The 21,236-nt window shown below is 41.5% G+C and overlaps 1 protein-coding gene across 8 annotated transcripts in view; it reads right to left on the reverse strand.

The window, feature by feature from the left end:
• Nucleotides 1–3,731: 3,731 nt before the first annotated feature.
• The window catches only part of LOC138741376 (low choriolytic enzyme-like), a 99,108-nt gene continuing 81,603 nt past the window's right edge, over nucleotides 3,732–21,236 (reverse strand). For 7 of the 8 annotated variants that reach the window (XM_069895419.1, XM_069895402.1, XM_069895372.1 and 4 more), the window contains 4 exons: nucleotides 20,076–20,298; nucleotides 19,879–19,988; nucleotides 13,573–13,804; nucleotides 3,732–4,216 (listed from right to left, as the gene is read on the reverse strand). In XM_069895419.1, the coding sequence (XP_069751520.1) occupies nucleotides 4,119–4,216; nucleotides 13,573–13,804; nucleotides 19,879–19,988; nucleotides 20,076–20,298 (663 nt within the window). In that variant the 3' untranslated portion in view covers nucleotides 3,732–4,118. Of the gene's footprint in view, nucleotides 4,217–13,347; nucleotides 13,492–13,572; nucleotides 13,805–19,878; nucleotides 19,989–20,075; nucleotides 20,299–21,236 lie in introns of those variants that run through there. The other variant, XM_069895409.1, reaches the window with a different exon arrangement.

Genomic DNA, 21,236 nt, shown 5'->3' on the forward strand with positions numbered 1-21,236 from the left:
TGTTTGCTTTGAAAGTTTAACAAGCAGAAACCAGGGCAGTGATGACTTTTGCAGCACTCTGTGACATCAAAGGTCTGTCACCAGTTGATACAACACCATATCTATCTATAAATCTATTCATCCATCCACTATTTATCTATTTATCTATAAGGCATCTGAGATGATGTTCAGCCAGGCTGAGTAAGCTGATGCTTCTTAGACCTTATTTCTTATCCTTATTTCTGACGAAGGCCCCAGGCTCAAAACTCCGGTTACCCTTTACTTCCTATGAATACTATGTGACCTGCTGAATTTCTTCCCTTACCCGTGGGGTGATTTTGACCACTGGCATCTCAGAGATTCATCTGCACCTCCCTCCCCTCTCCCACACTCCCTTGGAGTTACTTGATACATTTTAAGCCTTTGCCACTGCTCTTGAGCAAAGAGCAACATATGAAGGTGATATCTTCTGATTTTTGAAGAAACTTCTGAAGCAAAGCCAAGGAATTGATTGTGGACTTCAGGAGGAAGTCAGGGAAACATGACCCAGTCCTCATCGAGGGCTCAGTCATGGAGAGGGTCAAGAACTTCAAATTCCTAGGTGTTAACATCTCTGAGGATTTGTCCTGGAGCCTCCATGTTGGTGCAATGACAAATAAGGCTCACCAGTAGCTATACATTATGAGGTGTTTGAGGAGATTTGGTACATCACCGAAGACTCTCAAAAACTTCGACAGATGAACCGTGGACAGAATTCTGGCTGGTTGCATCACTGTTTGGTATGGAGCCGCCAAATCTCTGGACAAAAAAAAAACTCCAGAGGGTTGTTAACTTGGCCTGAGACATCACAGGCACCAGACTTCACTCTATTGAGGACATGAGGCAGTGTCTTTTAAAAAAAAAAGCAGCCTCTATCCTCAGAGACCCCCCACCACCCAGGCCATGCCCTCTTCACTCTGCTACCATTGTGAGGTGGGGGGTGGGGAAAGAACAGGAGATTAAAGACGAACACTCAGCAACACAAGGACAGTTTCTTCCCCACTGCTATCAGATTCCTGAATATTCAATGAACCAAATACACTGCCTTACTTATCATGCACTATTATTTTTTTAATATTTATTGTTGTAATATGAATGTTTGCACTATGATACTGCTGCAAAACACCAAATTTTTTGACTTGTTCATGACAATAAATTCTGATTCTGAGTTTGCAAACTTATTTCCCAGTTCATCAAATTATGAATTTTCACAATACAATTAGGATATGGTGTTTAAATTGTGAACCATTTAAGATACGTAAAATAATCCTAATACTACTAGGTGGTAGTAAAAGTTCTTGGCAGCTGCATTAGTGTCAACAAAGATTGCTATGCACTCACATGACTGCTTAAGTCCAAACACCAATCCCAGTAGATCATTTCTTGTCAAACCTTACAAATCACAGAAAAATCTGTTTATTCCCAAGCTTTGTTTTCTTTCTGACTCCAATGCCACATGCTTTAATCTTGTTAATCCATGTCCTATGTGAGATCACTGTGCAAGTTCCAAATACATATTATCTGGTTTCCTTTAGTGCATTTTATTGGTCCCATCTTCAAAAAACTCCAGCAGATTTGTCAAACATGGTTTTCCTTTCACAAATCCAACACACAAACCTATCATTCTTTTTGAAGGTGTTTTGGATATCACTATAGACACCATGCCAGCAGAAATAAAAATCCACCAAAGAGCTGATATTGAATGAGAGAGTTGAGAGGGAGAAACTAAAATCAGATGTCAGTATACAAGTGGATTAAAGGGGATGATAGAGGTGTGAGAGAGGAACTGGAAAATGTTGATTGGAAAGGCACAATAGCAGGGAGGATGGCAGAACAGCAACAGCTGGAGTTTCTGCAAAAATTAAGTAAGGTGCAGGACAGGTATATTACAAAAAATAAACATTTTAATGAAAAAAATGACACAACTCCCCTGACATGAGAAGTCAAAGCCAAAGTAAAAGCAAAAGAAAGGACATCCAAGGAAGCAAAAATTAGTGATACAGAAATTGATGGTAGGCCAGGTAGTGTGGAGGAAATGGAGACTGCAGAGTGACTTAGATAGATTAGGAAAATGGGCAAAGAAGTGGCAAATAAAACACAATGTTTTAAAGTTATGGTCATGTACTTTTTAGTAAAAGGAATAAATAGGCAGACTATTATTTGGATTAGGAGAAAATTTTAAATTCAGAGTTACAAAGGGCCTTGGGCGTCCACATGCAGCATACCCCGAAGATTAATCTCCAGATGAAGTGGTGAAGAAGGTGAATGCAATGTTTGCATTCATATCTAGAGGAATAGGATACAAGAGCAGGGATCCAATGTTGAAACTTCATAAGGCACAGGTGAGGCTTCACATGGAGTAAGGGTACAGTTTTGGACATTTAAGGAAAGGATGTCCTGGATTGGAGAGGATTCAGAGAAGATTCAGAATCACATTTATTGTCATGAACATATGTCACAAAATTTATTGTTTTGCGGCAGCAGGATTGTGCAAATATTGCTATAAATTACATTTCCATAAATGAACAATTTATAAATAAATTAGTGCCAAGAAGAGTATTAAAAGTGTGATTTTTGACTGTGGTTCATTGTCCATTCAAAAATCTGATGGCAGAAGGTAAGATGTTGTTTTAGTAACATTCGGTGTTTGTCTTCAGGCTCCTGCACCTCCTTCCTGATGGTAGCAATTAGAAGAGATCATGGACTGGAAGGCAAGGGTCCTTGATGATGGAGGCTGCTTTCTTGAGATACTGCCTCTTCTAGAGTTAATGCCCATGATGGCACTAGCTGAGTTCACAACCCTCAAGCCTTTTCCTTGGAGTTCAGAAGAATGAATGGGATCATCGTCGTAGTATTTCAAATGTTGACAAGTCTGGACAAAGTAGATGTGGCAAAGTTGTTTCTTTTGATAGTGGAGTCAAGGACAAGAGAGCACAACTTCATGATTGAATGGCACCTATTTAAAACAGAGTTACAGAAGAATTTATTTTGCCAGAGGGTGATAAACTTATGGAATTTGCTGCCATGGGTGGTTGTGGAGGCCAAGTGGATTTAAGTCAGAGATGAGTATCTGAATAGTCAGGGGATCAAAGATTATGGGGAGAAAGGAGGGGAGTGAGGCTCATGATGGTGGAGCGAACTCGATGGACTGACTTTTACTCCTATATCCTGTGGACTTATAGAAACAAATTATTGAGGTATTGTGGTTGAGATGGGGCTCTTTAAAGAATGGTCTCATGCATGTTTAACTGGAAGCATGAGAAATAAGCCTCACTTAGTCTCTTATTCTGAAAACAAAAAGGCTCTTAAAGGGCATTCAGTAAATAATCTTCCAATAGTGTGGCGACTTTAAAAAAAAGGCTTGGTTCTTCCAAGGTAACATCACATCATCTCTCTCTTTCATCATTGTACAATATTGTGTGAGGAATAACCTGAAGTTTTGAACCAATAGTTCTGGACATCCAAGTAACATCAAGAGCATACCGAACAATGTCTTGCTGGCATTCCTGCTCCCTACCAGACATTATTGCAGCAGTCCAAGTTGCTATCTGCTACATGAAATAAAGCAAGACAAAACTACCTTTTGTGAAATTTGAAATTTTCTCTTAAATTTCCAATTCACTTTGTTCTTTCGTTTGAACATGTAAACAAATCCAACAAAATTCCCTGACTTGTAATCCTCCCAAAGAGATTTTTCAGAAAATTAAACCTCATTCTTCAAATAAAACATTTTACAAATTTTATTTTATTTTGCACTGACATAAAATTTACCTTTATTAAAAAGTTAGATGAGTTCTGGAAACATGCTGTGAGCTCAAAATACAGAAACATTTACAGATACACTTAAAATATCTCTGAGCAAACTGAACAGAGCTGCTAGCTCACTAAAATAACTGCTTGAAGTTCAAGAATGATGCCATATGTGTTCCTGCCTTGTGACTCACAGTGCACTTGCAGGGATATTATTGTAATTGTTATGGATTAATTAATATAAAGAAACAAAAACATTATTTAAACATGTCTGAGCAAACTTTCTACAGCTAGAAGCAGAGGAAATTGCGGAAATAAGTGACAATCTATTTACTTTACAAAAAATAAGTTTACCGTAAAAAGATTAGAGTGATGCATGACATAAATGTAAAACCACTGAGGAGACTTCTATCACAAGAGGATTTTGAAACAGTTGGAGGATGTTCACCTGCCAAAGAAAAACTTGGTGAGTATAAGAATTCTGAATACTGTATCTTAAACTTAATAATGCATTTTTTTTCAGCAAAAAGTGCATGCTGAAAATCTGAGTCAAGAATAGATGGTGTGAAAATACTTTGAGTGAATCAAAGAGACAAACTTTCTATTTCATACTTTGGCATCTCCACTGTGTGTTTAGAACAATGATATTTCATGACATAATGTACATATCTATATCTGTATTTGGCAATAAAGATGGTTTATATTTTCAGTTTCTGCAGAATTCTAAGGAGTTGTTCCAATGGCAGTTTTGGAAATATAAAGTTATACAGCAATGAAAACAAGCCCTTTGGTCCAAACATGTCCATATTGACCAAGTTAACACCCTTTGTTAGACCCTAGCATCTGCAGATTTTATTTACCCAAATTTGCTTGCACTTGATCTATATCTTTCCAAACATTTTCTATCCATTAACCTGTCAAAATGTGTTTAATTAGTTGTAATTGTATCCTTTCCCACTTCCTTGAGCAGCCCTTCCTCCACCTCCTGTGTGAAAGATTTGTCCTATAGGTCCCTTCAAATCTATCTCCCCTCACCTTAAATCCTACCCTGGTATGAAGATTCGTGACCATTCACCTTGTCTATGCCCCATAATTTTGTATACCTCTATAAGTTCACTCCTCAGCCTCCTGGACTCCAGTGAAAAAGACTCCCAGCCTATCCAATCTCTCCTAACTTGAACCTTCCAGTCCTGGTAGCATCCTTGTGAATCTTTTCTGCACCTATTTCAGCTTAATGGCATCTTCCTATAACTAGGTGACTGGAACTTTGTGCCATCCTCCAAGTGAGGTCTCACCAATGTTTTGTCCAGTTGTAACTTGACTTTCCAACTCTTGTGCTCATTGCCCTGACTGATGAAGGAAAATGTGCTGTCTGTTTTCTGCACTATTGTCCCACCTCTGTCATGGGTCTTTCTGTTCTATTACATTCTCCAGGGCCCTGCCATTTAATGTACAAATCCTGCCTGTTCAGCTTACCAAAATGCAACACTGTACACTTGTCCAAGACAAGTCCCATCTTCTTGTACTACCAATCAACCACAATCAGACAGAAAATTGTGATTAATAGGCTTTAATCACCTTAAAATGTCAGCACAGCTTGCACGTTGCTGGTCTGGTTCCAAGGCAGGTACTGAGGGAGGGGTTCAGGCAAAACAGCCTTTGAGGGGATATCTGAGAGGGAAGAGTCACAGGTTCAGGGGTGGGCCAGCCCAATCATATATACACATGGTGGTACCACCACATTCACCCCTCCTTTTTAAAAAGAAAAGTCCGACATGTTGGTGTGGTTTAGTGTTTGTTGCAGTTCCAAAGTCCCTTATAGGCTCTGCCTGTCCAGTGGTCTCATCTGTCGCTGGGATCGTCGCAGGGTCTGCTGTGGTTCCTGGATGGTGTCTTATGTAGCAGGTGGTGCCTCTGGTGGCTGAGGGGGTGTTGGTACCATGGTGCTGTTCGGGTTTGTTGGAGTTTGTGGTGCAAAATTGGGTGCTGATAGTGGGGCCGGTTGGTCGGGGTTACCGGGGAGGGGATTGGCTGGTCAGTTAAGGGCTCTCCTGTATGCACCAGGTCCCGGGTGGAGATGGTGTCCTATTGATCATCCTCATACTCCACATGGAGTTGGCATTGAGGAGGTGGCCTTTCTTGACCAGAGGGTCAGCTTTGTGGTGTCTGATGTTCCTTCGAAGCAGCACAGGGCCAGGGTTCATCAGCCAGGATGGTAGTGTAGTTTCGGATGCTGATTTCCTGGGGAAGGAAAAGAGCCTTTCGCGCGGTGCATTCTTGGCCATATAGAAAAGTGACCTGGTGGCATGGAGCGCTTCGGGGAGGGCATCTTGTCACTGGGAGGAGGGTGGTCCTTTCAATTTAAGGACTAAAAGAACCACCCTCCAAATGGTGGCATTTTCCCTCTCAACCTGTCCATTCCCCCAGGGGTTATAGCCTGTGGTCCTGCCCGTGGCTATGTCCTTGGCCAACTGGTAATGGTGCAGCTTCTTGCTCATAAAGGAGGACCCCAGTAACTATGAATATAGCAAGGGGTACCCGAACAGAGTGAAGATGCCATCTGGTGCTTTTATGACTGTGGCTGTGGTCATATTTGGGCAGGGGATGGCAAAAGGTAAACAGGAGTATTTGTCCACGATGTTTAGAAAGTGTACATCCCTGTTGGTGGATGGGAGGGGTTCCTTAAAGTCCATGCTCAGCCGCTCAAAGGGGCGGGTGGCTTTGATAAGGTAGGTTTTGACCGGCTGGTAGAACTGGGGTTTGCACTCAGCACAGACTGGGCAGTTGTGTGTCAACTCCTTGATGTCTTCGATTGAGTAGGGGAGGTTGAGGGCTCTAACAAAGTGGTAGAGCCTGGTGTCTCTGGGGTGGCAGAGGTTGTTGTGGAGGACTTGGAGGCAATCCTGCAGCGCATTGGTGCATGTCCCCCGGGACAGGGCATCGGGAGGCTTGTTAAGTTTCCCAGGCTGATACAAGATCTTGTAGTTGTTTGTGGATAGGTAAGTTTTTCACCTCAGGATCTGTTGTTCTTAATTTTTACCTGCTGTTTATTGTTGAACATAGAAGTGACTGCATGTTGGTCAGTAAGCAGGGTGAATGGTTTTCCAGCCAGGTAGTACCTCCAATAGGGCACAGCTTCCACTATGGCTTTTTCTCGACGGCTGAGTGCCAGAGTTTAGTGCCCTGGAGGGTTCAGGAAAAGAATGCCATGGGACTGCCCACCTGGTTGAGCGTGGCGGTCAGGGCATCACTCTCCACCTGAAATGGGATGGATTCATCTGCAACATGCATCACTGCCAGCGTGTGTACGCTGTTTGGGCTTCTGCTGACAGGGCGAATGTGATCAATTTCACCAGTGGGTGGGCTTTGTCGGTGTAATTGGGGACCCACTGGGGTTAATAGGAAAAGAAGCCCAAGCACCTTTTCAGGGCCTTGAGGGTCTGGGGTAATGGGCATGTGGTTCAGGTCTGGCCCAATAATGCCAATCTCCACCAGGATGGCCAGCCTTGAAGTGCTAAAGACACACTTCCTTTGGTCTGGAGAAACTTGTGGAGGTTGGTGTCATGGTCCTGTTGTCTGTGGCTGCAGATGATCATGTTGTCCAGGTAGGGGAATGTGGCCTTGAGTCCATAGTCATTGACTATGTGGTCCATCTCCCTCTGGAAAACAGAGATCCCATGGGTGACTCCGAAAGGGATGAAGAGGAAATGGTAGAGGCAGCCATCCACCTCAAAGGCAGTGTAAGGGCTGGATTGGTAGCTAGTGGTAAACCGACTCGAGGTCGATAGTGATTTGTTGATCTTGTTGACCATGTCGGCAATGCAGGGAAGTGAGTAGGGATCTAGCAGGGTGAAGCAGTTTATGGTCTGACTGTAGTCAATGACTAGGTGTTGTTTCTCTCTGCTCTTTACCACCACAACTTGGGCTCTCCATGGAATGATGCTGGGTTCTATGACCCCTTCCACTAGGAGTCGTTTGACCACCATTTTAATGAAGTCTCTGTCCCCGGGGCTGTACCATCTGCTCCTAGTGGCTACCAGCTTGCAGTCGGGGATGATGTTCTCGAACGGGCAGTGGAGGGGCCTGGAGAGTAGAGAGGCTGCAGGTCGTGTTCAGGGGGGCTCGGCTAATTGATGTTGCAGACGTGATGGTTGAGTGGGGACCATTGAACTGCATGTGGACACACTGTAGCCAACACTGGAAATCCAGTCCAACTATGACCGGTGCACAGAGGAGTGGTATGATCGGGTGTTTAAAGTTCCTGTACTCAGTGCCCTGCACAGTCAGTGTCAGGAGCAGCAGCCGCTGATCTCGGCCGAGTGGGACTGGAAAGCCAAGGAGACTTTGCGTTACATCAGGGTCATCACGAAGGAGTATTGCTGTATAGTACCTGGGTGGATGGAGCTCTCAGTGCTTCCGGTGTCAAATAAACAGTTCAAAGGGTGGCCAGTTACCTCGACGTTCATCATGGCTTTGGCCTGTTATTGCAGGCTGTCTTGATTGAAGATGATGGAGGCAAGCATCTGAATGCAGTATGAGTCACTACTATGCTGGTTTGGGAGTGCACACTAAGATGGCTGCCCCCATGCCACACATGTGGTGCTGTCCCGTGTCGCTGAAAGTGGTGCTGCCCCAGTTTGTTGTCCCTGGGGCCCTGTCATCCATCACCAGCCACTGGAAGTGATGCCTGAGGTGAAGCCGGAAATGGGGCAGTCTAAGATGGCAGTGGCTGTCAGCTGCACACGGCGCTGCTGGGGGCAGGTTGGGACCTACAGGCTTTCATGTAGTGCCCTTTCTTCCCGCAAGTGGAGCATGTAGTACTTTGGGCTGGGCAGCTCTACCGGAGGTGCTTCCCATGCCTGCAAAAGTAGCACCTCTGGCACTCGATAGCAGCAATAGTGACATGGGACCCCACGTCCCAAGATGGTGGCGTCTGTGCCCCCCCGATGCAATGACTGCGTTACCTGAAGAGAATGCTTTGGCACTTCATTGCGCTGTTTCCAGTGATTTAGCCAAGTCCACTACTTTCTGCAGGCTCTGATTGCCTTTTTCTAGAAGCCTCTGTCTGATGTAGTCTGAACTGAACCTGGCCATGCACGCGTCCTGAATTAAGCCTTCAAGGTGAGGAGCCACAGAGACTTCTTTGCAGTTGCAGGCTGGCCTCAGTTGCCACAGTGCCTGCATATATTTGTCAATCGACTCACACGGCGCTTGTTTTCAGCTGCCCAGGAGGAATCGTGCGTATATGACATTCATCGGGGCCCGGTACTATTTCTGCAGGAACTCCATCGCTTCAGAGTAAGTAGTAAAGTTTCTTTTCTCTTGGAAAACCCGGTGGCTGACTTGAGCAAAGAGCACTTCCCTCCTGTCTTCGTTGCGCCTCATGAATGTGTTGAGGCAGTGCACCAACTGGTCAAATTTAGTCAAGGCCTCCGGATCTTTAGGGTCAGTATCTAATCTATCTGCCCGTACAACCTTGTCCATGGTCTAGAATTAAGATGATTAAATTGTACTACCAATCAACTGCAATCAGACAGAGAGTTGTGATTAATAGGTTTTAATCACCTTAAAGTGTCAGCACAGCTTGCATGTTGCTGGGCCGATTCTAAGACAGGTACTGAGGGAGGGGTTTGGGCATAACAGACTTTATGGAGATATCTGGGAGGGAAGAGTCACAGGTTCAGGTTTGGCCAGCCCATACAGCACATACATACATCTATTTACATGGTGGTAGCACCACACAGATATTCCATTCCTACTTTCATATTTGATCAGGATCCAATTGCAATCTTAAGCCCCTTTTACACAGCACTTGAAAGCCAGGTTTTATCTGCCTTTCGAATGCTGTGTGAAAGCATCAAAGGCAGATTGTGAGGGTCTAGACTTACCTGGCTTTGATCCGCTAAGGTAGGTAGTCTCAACAGTGGAGTTTATTGATGTGGGACCAATCTACAATGGGAAACCCATGTTGCTGGGTTGAAATGACAAGGGAAGATGACATCGCAATGTTGGGTCAAGAAAAGGTTCATAGCGAGTAGAGCAGGGGACTCTAATAGACGTATAGCGTGTGAATGTTGGTATCACCTGTGTGAATCTGATTTGGTGGGTCTGGACATAAGGGTTTGCAATCACACATATTAACGCACAATAATTTGTAGAAGAGCGTGGGAAAATGTCAATGGGAATAAAAAATACATGCACACAATTTATAAGGGTGCATGGGAAAATGTTTCAGGAATAAAACATGCGCGATTTATAAAAGAGTGTAGAAAAATGTTAAACAGTACACACTTATTGCTCCTATACACATGGTCTTATAAAAGTGTGCTTAAGGGGTGGTGAATACAGTTTCTATTGCCATGAACATTCAGTTTCTTAGAAGTTAACCATACAGCAGTTTAACTGTCAGCATCACTAAGCATTAGCCTGCCCTTGTAACTGCCGATTGAAGTTGGCAGGAAAAGCACATCTCGTGCATTAGTTCAGATTACAATTTAATTACCTATCATATCTACAATGGAACATTTATAGACACTAAATACACTGATACTCATTTGCAGATAGCTCCAGTTGCCATAATGTAAAACCATTCTGTAACCTCAATCTTGGCAGCTATAGCAATTGTATTTTTTTAGGTTTGAATGTCTATCTGTGAAAATTTCTAAAATCAACAGAAATAGTCAACCATTTATAAACTGCGTGTGTGTGTTTTATTCCCGTAACAATTCCCGCACTCTTCTATAATTGTGTGTTAAAAGAAGCTTTGTGTGATTGCAAACTCTTGTGTCCAGACCCACCAAATTTGATTCTTTTCTCAACACAACTCAATGCCACTCTAGGCATCAACTCTAGGCATCTACGTGTCCTGTCTCTTTTGATTCTGGAAGCCAGTTTGCTGTGTAAAAGGAATCATGGAGCCAGTTTTTTTCTGTTCTGTGTGAACAAGCAAGCTGACTTCCAGAGACGGGTTGTGCATACAGCAATAACATGGCTTTTCGGTGTAAAAAAAGGCTGGAGATAACCTTCCTGATAGTCTGCTGTACCACTAATTATAATTTTACCTGCAAATATGCTAACCATTTGACTACATACTCCTACAAATCATGAATGTAGATGACAGACAGCGGCACACCACTAGTTACAGGCCTCCAGTCTGAAAAACAACCCTCCACCATTGCTCCTCACCCCTACCACCAAGCTACTTAGCCAGCTCATCTTCAATCCCATGTGATCCAACTTTCAAACCAGATTACCATGTGGGTCTTTATCAAAGGCCTTGCTAAAGTCCATGTAGATGACATCTATTGCCCTGCATCACTAATCTTCTTGGTCACCTCTTCAAGAAATGTAATTACCAGTAAATAGAATTAGCAAAAAAAAACAATCAAATAGAGTTAACAGAAATAAATATCAGTCTTTGGAGAGATTGGGATCAAAGGATACTGTCTATAAATTTCAACAAGGTCTTTTAAGAGTGAAATAAGAAAACACTACTAATCCCACCAGTGATATTAGGTGCACTGGCTTGTAGCAAGTCTGCTTTTTCTTGAAGCCCTTTAAAAAATATATTTTATTTAAATTTTCCATACATGTATTTGTGTCAAAATACAAAATATGATAATCGTATAGCCATAAAAATTCTATTATACATGATTTTATTAAACCCCCCCCAAAATATTATTAAAAAACCCCCAGCAACCCCTTCCCCCCCCCCCCCAAGTAAGGATAGAAAAGAAAGAAAGCTGGAAGCCCTTCTTCAATAAAGGCACAACATTAGCTGCCCTTCAGTTTTCCGGTGCCTCAACTGTAGCTTGCAATGATACAAGTATGACTGTCATGGCCCCAACAATTATTTCCCTAGCTTCCTGTGGTGTCCCAGGATACACTTGGTCAGGTTATCCACCTTTATGCACTTTAAGACTGCGAGCACCTCCTCCATTGCAATGTGCATGTTTCAAACATCACTGTTCTCTTATCTCAATTCCACGATCTACTCCATAGTAAATACAGATGAGAAATATTCATTTCAGACCCTGCCCATTACTATGGCTCCACATATAGACGACCACAATTATCCTTGAGAACCTATTCACTCCCGAGTTACCCATTTTTTTGTAATATTCTTGTGGAATCTGTTAGGATTCTCCTTTACTTTGTCTGCCAAAGCTTTCTCATGTTGTCATGTGGACTCCTGATTTCCCTCTTACATCCCTGTACTCCTACATCCTTTATACTCCTCTAAGGACTTGCTTGATCCATTGCTTATATCTGACAAATACCTCCTTTTTGCTGACCAGAGCCTTAACATCCCTTGTCAATCAATGTTCACTTGTCCTTAATCTAACAGGTACATGCTGATCCTAAACTTTTCCCATCTCGGCCTCTCACTTGTTATTATATACGGTAATTACCTACCAACAGGTCAGTGTTACACACTTAGTGGGGTCTTGTGTACCATGTGTTCTTTTAGCAGGCCTTGGTTGTAAGTGCACTAAAAGTTTCACCATCTTGGCAGTTCTTTTATTCATGCCCCTGTATACATCAGGTCCCACTTTGGAACCAAAATAGAACATGAGACCTGAAAAACGCAGGCTAGATTCTGTATTTCTGGTTTGTAAAAATCTTCACAGGTGTAAAATCTGAACATCATCAAAGAAGTGAATATAAAAAAAATTATGTCAGCATATAAGGTGACTGGGTGCATAAGATGACTCCCAGAATTTCCACCTAAAATGTATATTTTGAGCTATACTTGCTGTACAAGACTAGCTCATCAGGCACTTACTGCTGAGAGCTTACTGCCCCAATAGTCCTTTACTCCACTGATCAGTGGAGTGATGCTGTTAAGCACACTACTAAGCAACACAGTCTTGGCTATTTAAAATTTAGCCAATTCATTTCAAGTACTGGCAAAATAATGTTAATAATCTACCATAATATGCATCAAACATTCCCGGCTGGTGTGATGTCTCTGGTGTCTATTTGGGGTTTCATGGGAGCTGAAGAGAGAGCTGCTGCTTAATAATGAAGTGAAAACGAACCTTTCCAAGAAACCCTGTCTTAAGTTTAAAAATACTAGTCACTGCGAGATTTATTGTGATTGGCCCGACAGACATGCACCCTGGGACCCTGGCTAATTGTTTACAGTTTGTCAGCTGTTGCAAATGGCGACTGTTAGTTTTGTTTGTTGTACCGTTATTTTATGTTAGACAGGTTTATAATACAATTTTATTGTTTTAATATAACATTACTATTAATCCAGCTTCCAAATGTAAGTTTCAGCAGAAAAATATTTTAGTGGTAGCACTGTTGGAGTTATGTGAGTGTTTTATGTTGTTCTCTATTGCCCTGGGAGAATACTCTAAACCACATGATATTAAGATTTAGATTTTATATTTGGTGTATAAGGTGACCCCTGGTTTTGGGTGACATTTAAAGGTTCACATTCTGTCTTATATGCCGACGTATACGGTAACTAAATTGTTGAGAACACACAGCGGACTACAGATGCTGGAATCTGAAGCCAAACACAATATGCTGGAGGAACTCAACATATTGTGTTTGGCTTCAGGGAGTTGAGCAGCCATTGGGAGAAAAACAATGGCTGACTTTTTGATCCAAGATCCTTCACCAGGAATCCAGTAGCATGAAGCATTGACCATTCTTTTTTTCTCACTAATGTTGCTTGGCCTGCTGAGTTCCTCTAGTAAACTGCTGAGAAACCTTTCAGAGGAGAGAAGATTGTTGAAATAGTTGAGTTCCATAAAATGAAGGAAAGCACTTGTGTATATTTGGAACACTTACTTCTGATACTGTGGTATTTCATTTTAAATTCATAATTATATTCTGATTGGGAATGCTGAAACTCTACCACAACTGTGCGTCCAAAGGAGGTCCATTCAAATGGTAACTTCATCTTTCCACAATATCTTCCTGCAATAACAGGAGGAGTAGAAGCTGCATCATGAATGATCACGCCACTTGCAGTGCAGTTTGGGTTCTCCTCAAGGTCCATTTTTTCAAATTGCAAAACTATCTGTTAAATAACAAATAAAAGAAAAATATTACCCAAATCTTCAGTTACATCTGAATGATTATAAGCAGAATGGCACAGAGACCCAGGTTTAATCCTTTCTTTTCAAACTAAATTGCTATGACTTATTTTCCTGAAACTGAAAAAGGTTTACCAGAACAAAGTGGACATATTAAAATCACAGTTCAAAGCCACATAACTGAGCAATGTAATCTGTACCCTTGGGTCTCAAATGAAACAAGTACTTTATTTTGAGGGGTCCAAGTTTCAGTCTATCCTCCTCCGTGATAACAAAGTTCATGGTTGCAAATGTAAAAAGCAATGTAGCCAGAGTTCAGGGCATGAGGATTAAGGGTTTATATTAAGTATCTCTGGTTTCAGATATTGCTCCATTTTCTTTGAAAAATTATCGTCAGTAAAATGAGCATCTATGACTACTTGATTGGCTGAGTTCAGTCCTCGGGACCTGATTCGAAAATACAACTAAAACCTAGCAACAACTGTCCCTCACCAACTTCATTTCCTCCTGTAAACCTATATCCCATAGATAACTGGGCTGTTATCTCTGATAGTTCTTTTCATGGCCAGCAGTAGTGAAATGAAGCACAATGGAGACCATTACTAAATACGCTCCGCTTTTACCAGCAGGGAAAAATTATTGCAATAGATACCTAAACCTACTTTCAGTTAAAATTCACCTTTAATCCAGCATACATGAGAAACAAAAATAAATGCTTTTAGTAACTTTTATAGATGTGGTAAGCAAATGAAAATTGGCTTAATCCGGAGTATTGGCTTAATCCGGAGTAGGGAAATATTATACACATCTGGTGTCTGTTCGCAGAACAACATTCAATGCACCTTTGCTCCACTGTGAAATGCCATCAGATTACATTACTAGACGTGGAACATGCCAATGCTGCCTCCATTGAGAGAATGAACCTCAAAAATAATTATTTGCTCAGTAAACCAGACTTTACTCAGCTTCATTTCCCTTAGACCAGGTCATCTAAAGAATTTAACACTCAAACTTCATGCTTTGTCCCTGGAGATCAGGGTTACTGTCACTCTCAGCTTCCTATCCTCAGGTTCTGATCTCTGACATGATGTTGCTCACTGTGGCATTGGGAAGCTCCCAAAACCCAGAAGAGCTCAACTGCTTCACCTGCAGTTGTCAGGTGAAAATTGTCAGATCATATACAAGTAACTGCCTGTTTGGAAGCTACCCCAAAGTGCAGGCTTTCCTGATAACCTCTTGGTGACAAGCCTGGAAGGTTCACAGAGTTATCTCACACAAAAAACATATCCCCTCTTGGCATAGTTGTCTGACCTGTTCACTCCAACTCATGAGATAATTCTCCCTCTCTAACACCTCAGTGACATGAGAACCCAGTAGCTAGAATTGTACTGCTTATTATGGGCGCATCCTTTGCAAACTGGTTGAAGATATTATTGCTGCTGAGACAAATGACACCATTTGCAAGAACAGCAATAGATAATTCCTTGGTTAAAACCATGGAACATTATGGCACAGAAAACAGGCCTTCAAGTTTGTGCTGAACTATTATTCTGCCTGGTCCTGCTGACCTCCCATTCCATATTGTGCCACACCCCTCCAATCTAGGTCTCTGTCTAACATATTCTTAAATGGTAAAAATGAGACTGCATTCACCACTTCATCTCGCAGCTCCTTTCTTTTTCCCTCCCTGCGAAGAAATTTCCCCTAAAGTTACCCCTAAACTTCTCCCTTTCACCCTTAATCCATGTCCATGGGTTTGTATCTCATCTACGTCTAGTGGAAAAATCCATAGATGCTCTGTGATTTGTTAGGGATTGCTTAAGGTGGTATGTGAGAGGAAAGAAAAAGGTTTGAAAATCACTGTTTTAATCGTACCTAATTGACTCGTTATGTGCACAGTTTCAGAACTCCAAAGGAAATGGGCCAAAGACAATTTTTCTCAAGCAAAATTTTTCAGTAGCAATTGGGTCAAGAGCAGTGATTCACAACCTTCCCTTCCCATCCACATACTACCTTAAGCAACCCCTTACTAATCGCAGAGTACTTATGGCATAGGGTTTGCTTAAGGTGGAATGTGAGTTTAGGGAGGCAGCTTGAAACTACTGATCTATACCCATCATAATTTTGAATACCTCTCTCAAATCTCCACTGATTGCTTTACCCTCCAGGGTATAAAGTCTTAACTTGTTTAACCTTTCCCTGTAACTCAGTTTCTGAAGTCCTGACAACATTTTCTCTGCACTCTTTCAATTTTATTGATATTTTTCCTGTAGTTAGGTGACAAAAACTGCACATAATGCTTACCAATGTAAATTTGGCCTTACCAATGTTTTATGACTTTACCATACCATCCCAACTCAATACTTTGATTATGAATGCCAACATGCCAAAAGCTCTCTTTACAACCCTATCTACCTGTGATGGCACTTTCAAGTTTCTTTTATTGCCAAGTAATTGTATCAAATATGTAATATTACTTGAAATTATCTTCTGCCTGCCATAAGTCAGACAAAAAGTTTCCATTAGTTACTGGCACCCCTTACAATAAGAGACAAATAATCGCAAGAAAGAATCCCTTCAAGGTCACTATGTCCATGGATTCACCTCCAGTGCTCCTGCAGCCTCTGCAGATGCACAGACTGTTTTTTGATCCATGGTAACCAGATCCAAACGTCCGACACCATCAGAAAGCCTTCAGTGGCCAATGCTCTTCTGGAGCCTTTCTTGTCCTCAGCATGCTCTTGGCTACCTGATTCTCATGAGCCAGTCTCCACCAGTCCGCATGGATCTCTTGACTGTGTCGAATGCAGCCTGTGTGGGTTCTTCAGCCTCTGAACCCCTTGCTGGTCTGCTTCTAGGGCCTCCATTCAGTAGGGTTGTCTCCTTTGCTTCTCCTTCTCAATGGGTGCCATTCTCCCGGTTTCTGGTGCACTGCACTAGTCTGCTGCTCCCTTGAGTCTGCAACTCCTCATGGCCACTGCCGAGTATACGCCCTGCCATGTTGGGTACAGACCACTGGTTGCAGGATTTTGGCTTAAAAGCATCATCAGCTCCCCTGACAGGACATTTATCGCCTGTATGGGCCTGCTAACATTAGGACTGGGCAGTTGAACACTTTGGAGCAGCACTGTGTCTCTGCTCTCCTGGAGTTCATACCAGCAGCAGTGCTGCTGTTACAGTAGCTCTGGAAGTGCTATAATTTTTTAGGGAATTATGTATCTGTATTCTCAGATCTCTTTGTTTACCTCAGTGCTCTATCATTTACCGTGTATGTCCCACCTTGGCTTTTCCTTCCAAAATGCAACACCTCACACTTGTCTGCATTAAATTCCATCAGCCATTTTGCATCCCATTTTTCCAGCTGTTTCAGTTGCTTCTGCAAGCTTTGAAAACCTTCCTCACTGTCCACTACACCTCTAATCTTTGTCATATGCAAATTTGCTGAATCAATTTACCACAATAACATCTTGATCATTGATATGGATGACAAATATCAATGGACTCAGCACTGATCCTTGAGGTACTAGTCATAGGCCTCCAGTCAAAGAGCTAATCATCCACGATCACTTTCTGTCTTCTCCCATGAATCCAATTTACTGCTTCACCATGATTATCGATTGACTGAACTTTCTTGTCTAATCTCACATGTGGGAACTTGTCAAAGGCCTTACTAAAATCCATGTTGACCAAATCCATAGCCTTTCTTTCATCAACTTTTGTGGTAACCTCATTGAAAAATTCTAAGATTTCATTACAAACATGACCTAAGTGCACAAAGCCATGTTGACTATCCCTAATCAATCCCTGACTATCCAAATACTTTTATATCCGACCTACAATACTCATGTCAGGTTCACCAGCCTATAATTTCCTGGGTTAATTTTGCAGCCTTTTTTAAACAACAGAACAATATGAGGTACACTCCAATCCTCCGACATCTCACCTGTGGCTAAGGATATTTTAAATATATCTACCAGAGTCCCTGCAATTTTTGCACTAGCATCCCTCAAGGTCTAAGGGAATACCTATTAGGCCCTGGGGATTTATCTACCTTTATTCACCTTTATTCACCAGCAAGCCTCTTCCTCTTTAATCTGTATGTAGTCCACGTAGACCAAATCCACATTCTTCATCAACTTTCTTGGTAACCTCCTTGAAAATAGACTCTAAGATTTAATTAAGCAGGACTAGCCCCACCAGGCTGAGAAACAGCTTCTTCCCTTGGGCAATGAGAAAGAATAAACTGCTGTACAAACCCTCTGTGATTCTGCTACTTATTACAACTATTTATTTATTTTTATATATGTATTGTTTCCCTATAGGTGTGTTATGTCTGTTTGCATGCTTTTACACTGAGGATCAGAGAATGCTGTTTTATCAGGTTGTATTTGTACAATCAGATGATAATAAATTTCAATCTACTGCATTTGAACATAGAATTATAAAGCACAGTACAGGCCCTTTGGCTCTCGATGTTGTGCAGACCCATATATTCCTTCCTACCCCATAACCCTCTATTTTTCTTCCATCCATGTGTCTGTCTAAGAGTCTCTTAAATGCCCTCAATATTTCGGTCTCCACCACCATCCCTGCAAGGCATTCCAGGCACCCATAACTCTCTGTGTAGTAAAAAAAAACTTACTAAACTTCCCTCCCTTCACTTTGTACATGTCCTCTGGTGTTTTCTACTCCTGCTCTGGGAAACAGGTGCTGGCCATCCACCTTATCTATACTTCTCATAATCTTGTACATCTCCATCAAGTCTCCTCTCATCCTTCTATGCTTCAAAGAGAAAAGTTCCAGCTCTGCTAACCTTGTCTCATAAAACTTGTTTCCCAATCTAGGCAACATCCTGGTAAATCTCCTCTGTACCCTCTCCATAGCTTCCACATGCTTCCTATAATGAGGTGAATAAAACTGAGCACAATACTCTAAGTGCAGTCTTACCAAAGATTTGTTGAGTTGCAACGTGACCTCTATTCCTGAATTCAATCCCCCTATTAATGAATCCCAGCACCCCATAGGTCTTCTTAACTATCCTATCAATCTGTGCTGTGACCTTGAGGGATGCACCCCAAAGTCCCACTATTCATCCACATTTTTAAGTAACCATTAACCCTGTAGTCTTCTGGTTTTTCCTTCCAAAATGCTTCACCTCACACTTACCTAGATTAAAATCCACCTGTCACTTTTCTGTCCAAATCTGCATCCTATCTATATTATCTTGTAACCTTCAACAATCTTTGGATCCACAACTCCTCCAACCTTCGTATCATCCATAAACTTACTGACCCATCCTTCTGCCTCTTCATTTAAGTTATTTATAAACATCACAAAGAGCAGGTGTCCCAGAACAGATTCCTGTGGCACTCCACTAGTCACCGACCTGCAGGCTGTATACTTTCCTTCCACTGCTACTCTGCTTTCTTCCTACAAGCCAATTTTTTATCCACACAGCCAAGGTTCCACTGATCCCATGCCTCGTGGCTTTCTGGATGAATCTCTCATGGGGGAACCTTGTCAAATGCCTTTCTAAAATCCATGTTGACCACATCTACTGTCCTACCCTCATCAATTCCTTTTGTTACCTTTTGTTGCATTCTTTATACTCTTCAAGTACCTAATTTGCTCCTTAAGCCTCTACATGCTACACACCTCTCTCTTCTTCTGAACCAGATCCACTGTATCTCTCAAAAACCAATGTTCTTTTTGCCTATCAACTTTGCTTTAATCTTTATAGGAACAGACAAACTCTGTACCCTCAAAATTTGACCTCTGAATGCCTTCTACTTCCTGAATGCATCCTTGCCAGGAAACAACCTAGCCTAAACCATACTTTTGAGAAGCTTTCTCATTTTCTCAAAATTGGTCTTTCTCCAATTTAGGTCATGTTCAGTGTGGCGTAACATGGGGAAACATGACAATACTGTCCTGTGATCCATGAAACTGAGATCTTAATGCTTATACTACTTACACAAACAGAAATTTTCACTGTAATAATTTTGCAGTTTTAACCTGAGTTTTCTAATATCTTGTTTTTAGCTTGCTTATATCACACCTTGTACTTTCTTTCAGTCATCAGAACCCAAAAGCAGTGAACTTGGAAGGAGTATTCAGATTTACTTTGAAATTTCCCCTGTTTGGCCTTCAGCATATGTCCACAACGAACTGGAAGATAAAACATAATACAAAGTTAAAACACATAGAAATGTACAAAAATAATTGATAATTCAAATGTAATTTTAAGAATGTTACTCAGTCTGTATCTGGCAGCAAAACCAGGTGCTCGTAGCTTCCAGTTGGAAAAGAATGTAATAAATAATTCATTCCTTGATGATATCACAGCTGGATTCTCTGTCCCGCAAGTTGGTCCATCCAGCTTATGAGCACTATTGTTAATGCCATCATAAATTGCTAAATAATCGCCGTGGCACGTTCCAGATTCATGTACTTTAAATATTAAAAATTCCAAGAGAATCTATGAAGAGAAGAGATCACATAAGCAAATTCAATCATTCCAACCAAAACCACGATTATACACAAGAAAACATTTCAGAACATAAAGGTGTTTATTACGTGAAACCGGGGAACTGTTCAATGAAGTTTATGGTGCATATTTCAGTTAATATATTATTGATCAAGTAAAAACATCTGAAATTTGCATATTGACAGTCAAAATAAAAACTGGTGTAAATCGATTGAATTTTGAAAGTTAAACTTGAATTGTAAAATTAGCTCTTTGATGGAACAGTTTGAGTGTGATAATGCTATAGTGAAAAATAGCTGAAGTAATTAAAACATAAATAATAACAGTTTATTCAATACAATTTCTTCTTTCTACTCCCTAATCGTAATTATTAATATCACTTACAGGTTTTTAAAACCCATGAATTGAATTGAATTGTCACATGTACTGAGTTGAAGTAATGAAGTTTCAATTCCATTCATCTGCCCACCATCCTTCACCCATCCTCATTCTACCTGTCTTACCCATTCTTCCCTTCTCTTTACACTGGCTATCTCTATTCTCAGTCCTGATGTAGGCTCTCAGCTTGCCTCATCGAGAATTCCTTACCCCAACAGATGCTGCTGATTTCCTCTAGCAGTTTTTTTTTTCGCTCAGCTAAATATTGGAAAAGAGCATTGCAGCTGAAGCTAAAATTACCTAAATCCCAATCATTACAGCTCTGTTTTATACATCTAAAATATCTTGCTAAAGAAACTTAAAAACTAAACTGCATTCTAACATTTAGCCACTCAAGATGCAATGGGAGCTTTACTTTGCAGCTTGCTGACTATCTTCTCAAACTGGAAGTGATTAATCGTGACACTTTCTGTGAAGTTAGAAGGAAAGTTCCATCTCCCAGTACAGTTGACGCTCAAAGTAACAAGCAGGAAGATTTCTTGGAGACACAA

Source organism: Narcine bancroftii, chromosome 1 (assembly GCF_036971445.1).
Source record: "Narcine bancroftii isolate sNarBan1 chromosome 1, sNarBan1.hap1, whole genome shotgun sequence".
Taxonomy (NCBI): Eukaryota; Metazoa; Chordata; class Chondrichthyes; order Torpediniformes; family Narcinidae; genus Narcine; species Narcine bancroftii.